Source organism: Macaca fascicularis, chromosome X (assembly GCF_037993035.2).
Source record: "Macaca fascicularis isolate 582-1 chromosome X, T2T-MFA8v1.1".
Classification (NCBI taxonomy): domain Eukaryota; kingdom Metazoa; phylum Chordata; class Mammalia; order Primates; family Cercopithecidae; genus Macaca; species Macaca fascicularis.
Genome location: NC_088395.1, coordinates 79,869,025 through 79,882,526, shown reverse-complemented (window position 1 = coordinate 79,882,526; position 13,502 = coordinate 79,869,025). Strand labels below are relative to the sequence as shown.

At 37.9% G+C, this 13,502-nt stretch overlaps 1 protein-coding gene across 1 annotated transcript; it reads right to left on the bottom strand.

The window, feature by feature from the left end:
• Positions 1–5,958: 5,958 nt before the first annotated feature.
• On the bottom strand, positions 5,959–13,453 carry LOC135969355 (endogenous retrovirus group K member 18 Env polyprotein-like). Its single transcript, XM_074029218.1, has 2 exons — positions 13,386–13,453; positions 5,959–6,893 (listed from the first exon to the last, which is right to left on the bottom strand). Exon 2 carries the CDS (start codon positions 6,852–6,854, stop codon positions 6,342–6,344), a length of 513 nt encoding a protein of 170 aa, XP_073885319.1. The 5' UTR covers positions 6,855–6,893; positions 13,386–13,453; the 3' UTR covers positions 5,959–6,341.
• Between the last annotated feature and the right edge of the window lie 49 nt (positions 13,454–13,502).

Genomic DNA, 13,502 nt, shown 5'->3' with positions numbered 1-13,502 from the left:
GAAAGTGAGGGGGAAAATGGAACCAAGTTGGAAAACACTCTTCAGGATATCATCCAGGAGAACTTCCCCAACCTAGTAGGGCAGGCCAACATTCAAATCCAGGAAATACAGAGAATGCCACAAAGATACTCCTCGAGAAGAGCAACTCCAAGACACATAATTGCCAGATTCACCAAAGTTGAAATGAAGGAAAAAATATTAAGGGCAGCCAGAGAGAAAGGTCGGGTTACCCACAAAGGGAAGCCCATCAGGCTAACAGCAGATCTCTCGGCAGAAACTCTCCAAGCCAGAAGAGAGTGGGGGCCAATATTCAACATTCTTAAAGAAAAGAATTTTCAAGCCAGAATTTCATATCCAGCCAAACTAAGTTTCATAAGTGAAGGAGAAATAAAATCCTTTACAGATAAGCAAATGCTTAGAGATTTTGTCACCACCAGGCCTGCCTTACAACAGACCCTGAAGGAAGCACTCAACATGGAAAGGAACAACCGGTACCAGCCATTGCAAAAACATGCCAAAATGTAAAGACCATCGAGGCTAGGAAGAAACTGCATCAACTAACGAGCAAAATCACCAGTTAATATCATAATGGCAGGATCAAGTTCACACATAACAATATTAACCTTAAATGTAAATGGACTAAATGCTCCAATTAAAAGACACAGACTGGCAAACTGGATAAAGAGTCAAGACCCATCAGTATGCTGTATTCAGGAGACCCATCTCACATGCAGAGACATACACAGGCTCAAAATAAAGGGATTGAGGAAGATCTACCAAGCAAATGGAGAACAAAAAAAAAGCAGGGGTTGCAATACTAGTCTCTGATAAAACAGACTTTAAACCATCAAAGATCAAAAGAGACAAAGAAGGCCATTACCTAATGGTAAAGGGATCAATTCAACAGGAAAAGCTAACTATCCTAAATATATATGCACCTAATACAGGAGCACCCAGATTCATAAAGCAAGTCCTTAGAGACTTACAAAGAGACTTAGACTCCCATACAATAATAATGGGAGACTTTAACACCCCACTGTCAACATTAGACAGATCAATGAGACAGAAAGTTAACAAGGATATGCAGGAATTGAACTCATCTCTGCAATAAGCAGACCTAAGAGACATCTACAGAACTCTCCAGCCCAAATTAACAGAATATACATTCTTCTCAGCACCACATCACACTTATTCCAAAATTGACCACGTAATTGGAAGTAAAGCACTCCTCAGCAAATGTACAAGAACAGAAATTATAACAAACTGTCTCTCAGACAACAGTGCAATCAAACTAGAACTCAGGACTAAGAAACTCAATCAAAACCGCTCAACTACATGGAAACTGAACAACCTCCTCCTGAATGACTACTGGGTACATAACGAAATGAATGCAGAAATAAAGATGTTCTTTGAAACCAATGAGAACAAAGATACAACATATCAGAATCTCTGGGACACATTTAAAGCAGTGTGTAGAGGGAAATTTATGGCACTAAATGCCCACAAGAGAAAGCTGGAAAGATCCAAAATTGACACCCTAACATCACAATTAAGAGAACTAGAGAAGCAAGAGTAAACACATTCAAAAGCTAGCAGAAGGCAAGAAATAACTAAGATCAGAGCAGAGCTGAAGGAGATAGACACAAAAAAAAAAACCCTCCAAAAAATCAATGAATCCAGGAGTTGGTTTTATGAAAAGATCAACGAAATTGATAGACTGCTAGCAAGACTTATAAAGAAGAAAAGAGAAGAATCAAATAGATACAATAAAAAATGATAAAGGGAATATCACCACCAACTCCACAGAAATTCAAACTACCATCAGAGAATACTATAAACACCTCTACGCAAATAAACTAGAAAACCTAGTAGAAACGGATAATTTCCTGGACACTTACACTATCCCAAGACTAAACCAGGAAGAAGTTGAATCCGTGAATAGACCAATAGCAGGCTCTGAAATTGAGGCAATAATTAATAGCCTACCAACCAAAAAAGTCCAGGACCAGACGGATTCACACCTGAATTCTACCAGAGGTACAAGGAGGATCTGGTACCATTCCTTCTGAAACTATTCCAATCAATAGAAAAAGAGGGAATTCTCCCTAACTCATTTTACGAGGCCAACATCATCCTAATACGAAAACCTGGCAGAGACACAACAAGAAAAGAGAATTTTAGACCAATATCCCTGATGAACATCGATGCAAAAATCCTCAATAAAATACTGGCAAACCTGATCTAGCAGCACATTAAAAAGCTTATCCACCATGATCAAGTGGGCTTCATCCCTGGGATGCAAGGCTGGTTCAACATTCGCAAATCAACAAATGTCATCCAGCATATAAACAGAACCAAAGACAAAAAACACATGATTATCTGAATAGATGCAGAAAAGGCTTTTGACACAATTCAACAGCCCTTCATGCTAAAAATGCTCAATAAATTCGGTATTGATGGAACGTACCTCAAAATAATAAGAGCTATCTATGACAAACCCACAGCCAATATCATACTGAATGGGCAAAAACTGGAAAAATTCCCTTTGAAAACTGGCACAAGACAGGGATGCCCTCTCTCACCACTCCTATTCAACATAGTGTTGGATGTTCTGGCTAGGGCAATCAGGCAAGAGAAAGAAATCAAGGGTATTCAGTTAGGAAAAGAAGAAGGCAAATTGTCCCTCTTTGCAGATGACATGGTTGTATATTTAGAAAACCATTGTCTCAGCCCAAAATCTCCTTAAGCTGATAAGCAACTTCAGCAAAATCTCAGGATACAAAATTCATGTGCAAAAATCACAAGCATTCTTCTACACCAGTAACAGACAAACAGAGAGCCAAATCATGAATGAACTTCCATTCACAATTGCTTCAAAGAGAATAAAATACCTAGGAATCCAACTTACAAGGGATGTAAAGGACCTCTTCAAGGAGAACTACAAACCACTGCTCAGTGAAATAAAAGAGGGCACAAACAAATGGAAGAACATACCATGCTCATGGATAGGAAGAATCAATATCGTGAAAATGGCCATACTGCCCAAGGTAATTTATAGATTCAATGCCATCCCCATCAAGCTACCAATGAGTTTCTTCACAGAATTGGAAAAAACTGCTTTAAAGTTCATATGGAACCAAAAAAGAGCCCACATCTCCAAGACAATCCTAAGTCAAAAGAACAAAGCTGGAGGCATCACGCTACCTGACTTCAAACTATACTACAAGGCTACAGTAACCAAAACAGCATGGTACTGGTACCAAAACAGAGATATAGACCAATGGAACAGAACAGAGTCCTCAGAAATAATACCACACATCTACAGGCATGTGATCTTTGACAAACCTGACACAAACAAGAAATGGGGAAAGGATTCCCTATTTAATAAATGGTGCTGGGATAATTGGCTAGCCATAAGTAGAAAGCTGAAACTGGATCCTTTCCTTACTCCTTATACGAAAATTAATTCAACATGGATTAAAGAGTTAAATGTTAGACCTAATACCATAAAAATCCTAGAAAAAAACCTAGGTAATACCAGTCAGGACATGGGCATGGGCAAGGACTTCATGTCTAAAACACCAAAAGCAACAGCAACAAAAGCCAAAATTGACAAATGGGATCTCATTAAACTAAAGAGCTTCTGCACAGCAAAAGAAACTACCATCAGAGTGAACAGGCAACCTACAGAATGGGAGAAAATTTTTGCAATCCTCATCTGACAAAGGGCTAATATCCAGAACCTACAAAGAACTCAAGCAAATTTACAAGAAAAAAACAAACAACCCCATCAAAAAGTGGGCAAAGGATATGAACAGACATTTCTCAAAAGAAGACATGCATGCAGCCAATAGACACATGAAAAAATGCTCATCATCACTGGCCATCAGAGAAATGCAAATCAAAACCACAATGAGATACCATCTCACACCAGTTAGAATGTCTAAGTCAGGAAACAACAGGTGCTGGAGAGGATGTGGAGAAATAGGAACACTTTTACACTGTTGGTGGGATTGTAAACTAGTTCAACCATCATGGAAAACAGCATGGTGATTCCTCAAGGATCTAGAACTAGAAACACCATATGACCCAGCAATCCTATTACTGGGTATACACCCAAAGGATTACAAATCATGCTGCTATAAAGACACATGCACATGTATGTTCACTACGGCACTATTCACAATAGCAAAAACTTGGAATTAACTGAAATGTTACAGACTAGATTAAGAAAATGTGGCACATATACACCATGGAATACTAGGCATCCATAAAAAAGGATGAGTTTGTGTCCTTTGTAGGGACATGGATGCGGCTGGAAACCATCATTCTCAGCAAACTATCACAAGAACAGAAAACCAAACACTGCATGTTCTCACTCATAGGTGGGAATTGAACAATAAGATCCCTTGGACTTGGGAAGGGGAACATCACACACCGGGGCCTATTATGGGGAGAGGGGAGGGGGGAGGGATGGCATTGGGAGTCATACCTGAAGTAAATGACGAATTGATGGGTGCCGATGAGTTGATGCGGGCAACACACCAACATGGCACAAGTATACATATGTAACAAACCTGCACGTTGTGCACTTGTACCCTAGAACTTAAAGTATAATTAAAAAAAAAAAAGAACTTATCCATGTAACCCATGTAACCAAAAATCATCTGTACCTTAAAAACTAGTGAAATAAAAAATAAAAATAGAAATAATTTCAAACATAGACAAGTTGCAAGACTAGTACAAAATTGTATGCTCTTCACCCATATTCACCAACTGTTAATCATTTTCCACATTTGCTTTATTATTTTCTCTCTGTAGCATACACGTGTTGCTTTTTTAAAATATGTTTCAGATATCATGTCCCATTTACCATTAAATGTTTCAGAGTGTGTGCCAAGAACCATCTCTAAAACACAGTATAGTAATAATAAGAAGAAGAAAAACTGGGAAAAGCAATGAATATAAATTGGTGTTGATAGGCATATAATGTATAAAAATATAGTTTGTATGACAATAATAGCATAAAGTAGGTAAAAGAAATGAAGCTACATAGGGGAAAATTGTATACTATTTAAGTTGGTATTATTCTCACTAGATTTTTAAGGTTTATATGTTAATTGTAATCACAGGGTAACCTCTAAAGAACTAACTTTGAATAATGTAGTAGAATAAATGTTAAGGGATTTAAAATAGTGTACTAAAATACCTATTGAACACATAAGAAGGTTGTTATAGAAGGATAAAGGGAGAAAAGATTGATAATATATAGAAATCAAATTGAAAAGTTTCAGATGTAAACCCTAATTTAAAAGTAGTTATATACAAATGTATTAAACACTTCAACTAAAAGCATCTATTGGCAGATGGATAAAAAATAAATGATCTATATAAATGCTCTCAAAAAGAACTACACCTTACAATAAATGAAAAAAAAAATGGTTAAAAGCAAAAAAATAGAAAAGATATACTATGCAAGTAGTATCCAAAAGAGACTGGGAGTGGTGGTAATAGTATCAGATAAAACAGGCATAAATTTTTTTTACTAGATACCAAGAAAAGGAGGAAGAAAAAAAAGAATAAAAATTTTTTACTAGAGAGAAAAACATATACAGTTGATCTTTGAACAACACAGGGGTTAGAAGCACTGACTCACCAGGCAGTCAGAAATTCATGTATAGCTTTTTACTCCCCTAGATTTAACTTTTAATAGCCTACTGTTGACCAGAAGCCTTACTGATAACATAAAGTCAATTTACACATATTTTTATGTTATATGTATTATATACTACATTCTTACAGTAAAGTAAGCTAGAGAAAAGAAAATGTTATTAAGAAAGGAACAGAAAATATATTTACTATTCATTAGATAAAAATGGATCATCATCATAAATGTCTTCTGTTGGGGTCCGTGCCGGGGGTGGTGGAGAATGAAAGAACACACAAAAGACAAAGACACACAGAGAACATGGCGGCCTCGCTCAGAGCCTCCGCCTCACTTTATTTATACTCCATAAACCCCACGTCAGCAGAAAGAATGCAATGCAAAACAAACTTTCTTTTCCCAGATGTAACCTTCTACTCAGTTCTTTGTTTCTATGCTCTTCCTTATCTGCCCGCCTTCTTGGCGCCTACGGGAGTTCATTAAAAGTTCAATTGGAGATACTGTCCTTGAGCCCTATCTATTCTCAGCATACTGTTTTCAAAGGCCCCTGCATTTCCCCCCCTTTTTTTTTGTTTTGCCTCAATCCTAAAAAGGTAGCCCATATTTGTTCTTGTGTTTTCTTTTGTTTTTGGAGGCGACGGAGGGAGCATCAAATCACCAAAAGAAGTAGACCCAATCAGAGTGCCCAAAGCAATATACTTCCAGAGATTGTAGAAATCCATGTCTTCATCTGGGTCCATGGGTTAAAGGCAGCAAGGCGCTGACCCAGCTCCTGAAGGGTTACAGTTCCGGACAACACATGTAATTGTTGTCGAAATGCTTCGGAAATGTTCTGAGTGAGCTCTTGGATGTCCAAACTAATATTTTTATGGCCTATTAATAATTTTCGGATTACAGTCCAATTTTGAGAGATGTTAAAAAGCACAGGAGTTACACAAAATTGAGTGGAGTTCCAATCACATTGTAATGTTATCCGAGTACTGAGGACAGTGAGCTGATCTCCAAGCCATGTCAAGGCTTGTTCCATGTTGTCCAATCTTTCAGCAAGTTGAGAATCAATGTTTAGTTGTTGAAGCCATAACTGGTGAGATTGTTCCTGCCATTGCTGCACAAATTCAGCATTTTGTATGCTTTGATGAAGAGCGAGCCCTGCTACGGCCGCAGTGGAGACGATGGCGACAAGGCTCATCACCGAGGCAATTATAAGTCCAAGGGCACGGAGGGTTCGCTGGAGAGAAGTCCAAATATAAGTCTCAAGAGGTGATGCCCCCCATGGTCACGTAAGGTTAACAGGTAGCCAAATTTCCTTACGAGCCCTGAGGATATAAATATCCTCAGTAAAGTTGTGCCACCATGAATGATTGAGGCAAGACAAAAATGTACACGTATCTGTACAATGAACAATCCCCATATCATTATCCCATGTCAAATTCCCTGCTAATAATAGGTAGGGCTTACAGACACAAGCAATAATATATCAGAAGGTATTTCGATATAACTGAATATGAAAGGAGTTATTCGGGTTAGAAAGATTAAGGGGCATATTCCCCACAAAAATGCTAATGGCATCGCCTGCAGCTAACAACTTCCAAAGATGACTCTGTACTTAGGCCTCCTTCACGCCATACTAAGGTCTCATTATTGTTAGCAGCAATACTTTTATTTACCCGGTGCCATTTCAAAGGTATGTGACTAAATTTTGTTTGAAAATCACCGTGCACACTTCAATCAGTTATTTGCATCCCATTGTATTCTAATAAAATCCGGGGTTTATTTCCCCGACATTGTTGCCACTCCAGCACCTCAATATTAGGAGAAACTTCTGGAATATGACAAAAAGGTAAAGAACTAGGAATAGTTTCATTACTATATACAGTATGATTATAATAACAGTATTAGCAGCCACATGACTATGATTATAGCGAACAACCCAGGCTTCATGCGATTTTCGGAGACAATGAGAACTATTTCCCATGCATATTGGAAGTTCTTCCACTCCAAATTGGTATGTGTTGTTTATAATTCCCGTTTCCCGTTCTATATTGTCCTTGTCTATATAGGGGGATGGCATCCAAGTAGTGTCATTGGTGAAAACCTTAATTTCCGCCTCTCCCCAGGCAACTCCCTGATACAAGGGTGGAAAGGGAATATAAGTGCAATATTCATACAAAGCCTCACTAAAGGAAATAAGTCCCCCGCCAAGGCACATCCAACAAAGGAAGAAATGCATGCTGAATCCAGTTTTCTTTTCAACAGGGTTTCAATCATCTTGTAGGAAACCACTCAGGTCCGCTCCCTGTAAGGACAAGAGCATAGCCCCGTCCCTGTTTTAGAACTTGCCCTTGAACATACTTACCTTCTTCATTAGGATACCAAATCTTTAAATTGTCAGCAGGGACTATCACCGAGGGAGGTGAGGAAAGATGGGTTACGACAGCGGAGTCTTGCAATTGTCTCCACTGATTCAAAAAATAATTAAGGTAAAAAGAACCTTCAAAATCAAAAAAATTAAGGTAGAAAGGTTAACCTTCAAAAAAATCTGGTTTTTTGGGGGGCTCATTTCCCCCTTTTTGTTTTAGCAGTTGAGTTTTTAAGGTTAAATTTGCACGCTTAATGATGGCTTGACCTTGACTGTTGCCCGGGATACTAGTGATATGTTGAATATTGTATTGCTGTAAGAAAACTTGTAATTTATGAGAGACATAAGCAGGGGCATTATCAGTTTTAAGTATAAGAGGAATGCCCATGATGGTGAAACAAACTAAGAGATGAGTAATAACAGAAATGAGAAAAGGTATCAATGGTATGATGAACATTTTAATCGTCCAAAAGAAGGGACATCTCGTGGATTAACCCCAGGATGGAAGGATGGAATGCTCAAAGGAGCACAGGAAGGACAAGCTCGAATAAGAGAACGAGCTTGTTTATGAGTTAAATGAAACCATCGTTGAAGGTCAGAACTATTAGTGTGATGTAGAGTATATTTTTGTTCTGCAGCATGTAGGTGGCTGATTAGAAGCAAACCAATCTGAGTATTACCATGAACTAATGGTCCAGAAAGTTGAGAATGAGAACGAAGATGATTGATGAATAAAGGAGCTCGACATTGGCTCAAAGTAAAGGATAACAAAGAAAAGAATTTCTGAAGAGAAGTAGCACACAAAGAGGTAAAGTGGCCTGAGAAATATAAGTAGTAACATAAACGGTGTATTGAGAATCACTAACAATGTTACAACCAGTAGTAGGGAAATCAAGTAAGACCATGAGAATAGCAAACAATTCTCCCTGTTGCACCGAGGGATAAGGATAAACTGTAACTCAAGATTGATGAAGCTTCTTGCCAAGAATCAGAAGTTGCAAGAAGATAAGTGATCTGACTATGAGTGAATTGAGAGATAATTAAGGAAGGATCTCCTCCCCAAAGTTGTCGACAGTGATGCCGTCCTTTGATGATCAGTTCAGCTAAACGATCGATATAAGTTGCCAAGAGTTTAGATGTTTTATTGGACAAAAAGATCCATTCTAGCGGCCGATTGGTCTGATGAATCATTCCTGTAGGAGAATGTAAAGTATGAAATAAACAAAAGGAAAGGGGAACATCAGGAAGGGGCCTTTTAAAGTTGCTCTTCTACAAGCTGGAGTTCCTGTAAAGCCAAAGGAGTTAAATGGCGTGAGTTGTCCAAGTGACTGTCTCCTTCTAGAATAGAAAAAAGATGTTATATTCCTAAAACAGGACGCATCGTTTGAAAGTCATTTAATATTTTGAAATGATCACGTCGACTTTGAATTTTTTGGGGTCGAATATTTTGTGCTCCTAAGGTATAACCTAAATATTGAATAGGAAAATCCAGTTGAATTTTTTCTGGGGCAATATTAAGTGAATAGAAAGAAAGCTGAGTTTGTAATGATGCAAAAGGACAAGTTCTTGACACAAGGTAGGGCTGTTTAACATACCTTGAGATAAAACTTTCCATTGATATCGAGAAAGTGGCTGAGAATTATTAAAAACAGGGACAGAGAAGATCCATACAATGATAAATTAACACAGTTGGAAACTGATTTTTTACAGGATTTAAAGTCCTATGTACGAATTTTTGACATATAGTAGGGATATTAAGTATACCCTGAGGAAGAAGCTTCTGCTGATATTTTTGAATGGGTTGTCCATTATTATATTTAGGAATAATAAAGACAAACTTTTTACAATCTTGAGGTTGTAACTGAATAGAGAAAAAACAATTTTTGAGATCTATGACCATTAATTTTTAACTTTGTGGGATAAGGGCAGGATTAGGAAGACCAGGCTGTAAACTTTCCCTAGGTTTAATGTAAACATTTATAGTTTTAAGACAAGACAAAGACGGGAATTCCATGCAGAAATACGTGGCTTTATATTCCTCTCGGCCATTTGTTTTTTGACTTACTCTTTTAGAGTCCTAAGTATTTCTTTAAATAATGGTCACTGTTTCACCTAAATAGGAGTGGTGGCTATGAGTTTAAAGGATTGTAGCCCAATTTGAACATCATATTTTTGGCAGCTGAGGAAATATGAGGAATGTTTAAAAAAGCAGCAAATTGTTGTGAAAGATCTTGTTCCCAAAAATTAATATTGATAGGAACAATATAAAAATAAAAAAAACACTTGACCTTGTTGACCTTTAGGACCGACACAGGTTAAAGGTTCTACGTCTTGATAAACCACAGAAGCAGCACCCAAGCCAGTGAGTATAACTGAAACTTGTCTTTTTTCCTATTGTATAGGCCACTAATTTAAACAAATAATAGACATATTCACCCCCGTATCAATTAACCCTTTAAAAACTATTTCATTAATGTGCAATGAACATAAGGGCTTTTGATTAGAAACTAAAGTTTCCCAAAAAACAGTTTTTTCTGTGCTACCAAACCCTCCCTATTGAGAATACGTTCCCCTGCCTCTAGGCATATAAATTGTGAGACTTGAACCATAATAAGAATTTTATTAGTAACATCATGTCCTTTTGGCAAAGGGCCACACACTCTAATAGCTAATTTATATACTCCTCTATTAGGAGACAAAGTATAAGGCTGAGTAATAGCTAAGTCAGCAGCGGCGCTCTGCTTAGTTGCCGCATAAGGCTGAGAAACTGGGGTAAGGTGTGGGATCCTTAAGGAGGACTTGAATTTATTCCTTGATGTTGTAGGCCATTGCTCACTGGGTATGGTATGCAGATTCAGTCAATAACAAATATTTGTAAACAAATAAGGTGATTACAGGTACAGAAATTCAGTTCGTAGCTTACTATTCAATAGAGTATCTGCTTTGTAAAAGATGGTGGACCACAAAATACTCAACGGATTTTGGTTTTCAAAACACAGTGATGCTATCCAAGGCTAAATGCATACTTGAAATTGGGATTGGATCTGGTGCTGAGATACAACTTTTACTTAGTTATTGATTTTTCTTTCCTCTGATTATTCCAAGGAGGGTGACTACCATTTTTGTACTTTATAGAGCAGTCTAGAGGAAAGGGTTAAGCATGTAAGCTCTGGGGACAGAAAGTCATATTTTCAAAATATAATAGCTATATGACCTTGGATACATTTATAAAACTGTCTTAACTCTGTTTTCCTGTCTACAAAATGGTAATAATTATAAAATTTGTCAGTCTTAAAGGGATGTTGGAAGAACTAAATGCAAGTGAAGATTTTTTCACAGTAGTGGACACATAGTAAGTACTCAGTATACTATGGCTATTATTACTGTTATTATTGTTAATATTACGTCTATTTATTTTAGCTCTTTAATGTAACAAGTGCAGAACCATAATCTCACATCCTTCAGAGTCACGCTGATCTTGTATTTTTTGGTCCTTTGACTAGTTTAGTGATTTATTACAAGAAACCTAGTTAGTTTGTGCATTCTTTTCCTTTCTTATATTTCTCATTTGTAAAGACTGACAAACCAACTACACTTTCAGACCTGGTGACATAAATTGTTGGGGCCCCAAGCCTGTGGGCCCCGGCTCCCATTTCCCAGGAGAGGAGACAGTAAATTTCCACTTTTATCAGTTTTGAAACGACATTTATTTGTCCAATGTCGACCTTTACCAAAACATTTGTACACCTCTGAAGGCAGCTTTCTGCCTTGAGGGATAAAAGTGTTCAATTTTTATGGCATTCTTTTTTGAAATGTCTAGGTTTACCACACTGAAAGCAAACACCTTGTTTGTTATTTCCTTTTAAGGCTTTAGACAAAACTCCAGCAAATAATTGAGCATTATAAATAGCCCCTCCAACACTAACACAAGTTTTAATATATTTATCTAAATTGGCCCCATTGGCCTTTAACGATTTTAACAATTTTTGACAGTCAGCATAAGCATTTTTAAAAGACAACGTTTGTAACAAAATTTTTGAAGCAAGGTCAGCACCCACAATTTTCAAGACAGCATCCTGAAGACGGGCTACGAAATCTGAATATTGTTCATTTGTGCCCTGTAAAATCTTCACAGAGGAAAGGGAAGATTTTCCTGTTATCTCTACCTTATTTTAGGCCCGTAAAAACAAAGTCTTGATTTGAGTAAGGGCAACATCATCTAGACCAGCCTGAGCATTAAGAGTAGTATATTGGCCCGTGCCTGTGAGTTGTTCCTCAGTGGGTCCAGGGGGATCACACATAACATTTTTCCTAGCCTGTACATGCGCCTTGTTCATTTACCAGCTGTGCAGTTGTAACCACTGAGAACGATCAAGAAAAGCCTTCCCCAAAGTCTTCCAGTCTATATGAATTATGAAATTTTCTGATGAAAAAATATCAAGAAGACCAAGGATAGGGGTTCATAGTTAGAAATGGCAGCTTTCATTTCTTTTAAAAATTTAATTTGTAAGGCATTAAATTGGACATTATTGCTACCATTTGAAAACTGAGCATTAGGAGCAAAAGAAGCACAAATAATTGGAAACAGATCCAGCTCCTTAAATTTTTTTTTTTTTAATCTTTTCCTTTTCTCCCTCCCCCAATGGCGGGCAAGGCACTGAGAAAACTTTGCCAAACAAAGGTAAAGATAAGGAAGCCAGGGGGTTGGAGGCACTGGAAAATCCTCTTTTAACAGGGCAGAAGGAAAAGAAACAGGGAAAGCTCACAAAGGTGAATTAGAAGAATGTATCTGTAATATTTGTTGAAGCATTTCCATAATACACTGCATGTCAGAATTTCCCTTAGAAGAAGGAAGAGCTGGCTTTTTCTCTTCTCCCCCTTTTGCTACCCTGGCACAAATGGGCTCCATTTCAGATTTATTTTATTTTATTTTATTTTTCCAAATCCTCAGATACCTTTCCTCCTGTGGCTACATTACCACACTCCGGATCAGTCTCAAGTAACTCTAATGTCTGAGTGATAGAGTTACACAAGGTCCACAATTTTAGAGGCATAATATCCCCTAACTGGAGAGCTCTAAGCAGAGCTTTTACTACCTGTAACCATTTTTTCCGATTCAGCTGCACTTTAGTCTGATACTGAAACCAGTAACAATGTTGTTCAACATGGGCAAACAATCGCTTCAAAGTCTTTTTCTTTCACTTCTACTCCCATAGACAGCAACAGTCCTTGAAACAGCCATAAATATTCTGAGGCCAGAGAGATGGTTTCCCATAATGAAAGCTTAAGAAGGTTCCCATTAACAACATCCGAGCCTTACCCGCTCCTAGGGGGTTCCCCTTCTCATTCTCCCCTACTCACCCGTGCTGACCCTGCTCGCTGCGCCACTTGTTGGGGTCCGTGCCGGGGGTGGTGGAGAATGAAAGAACACACAAAAGACAAAGACACACAGCAAACATGGCGGCCGCGCTCAGAGCC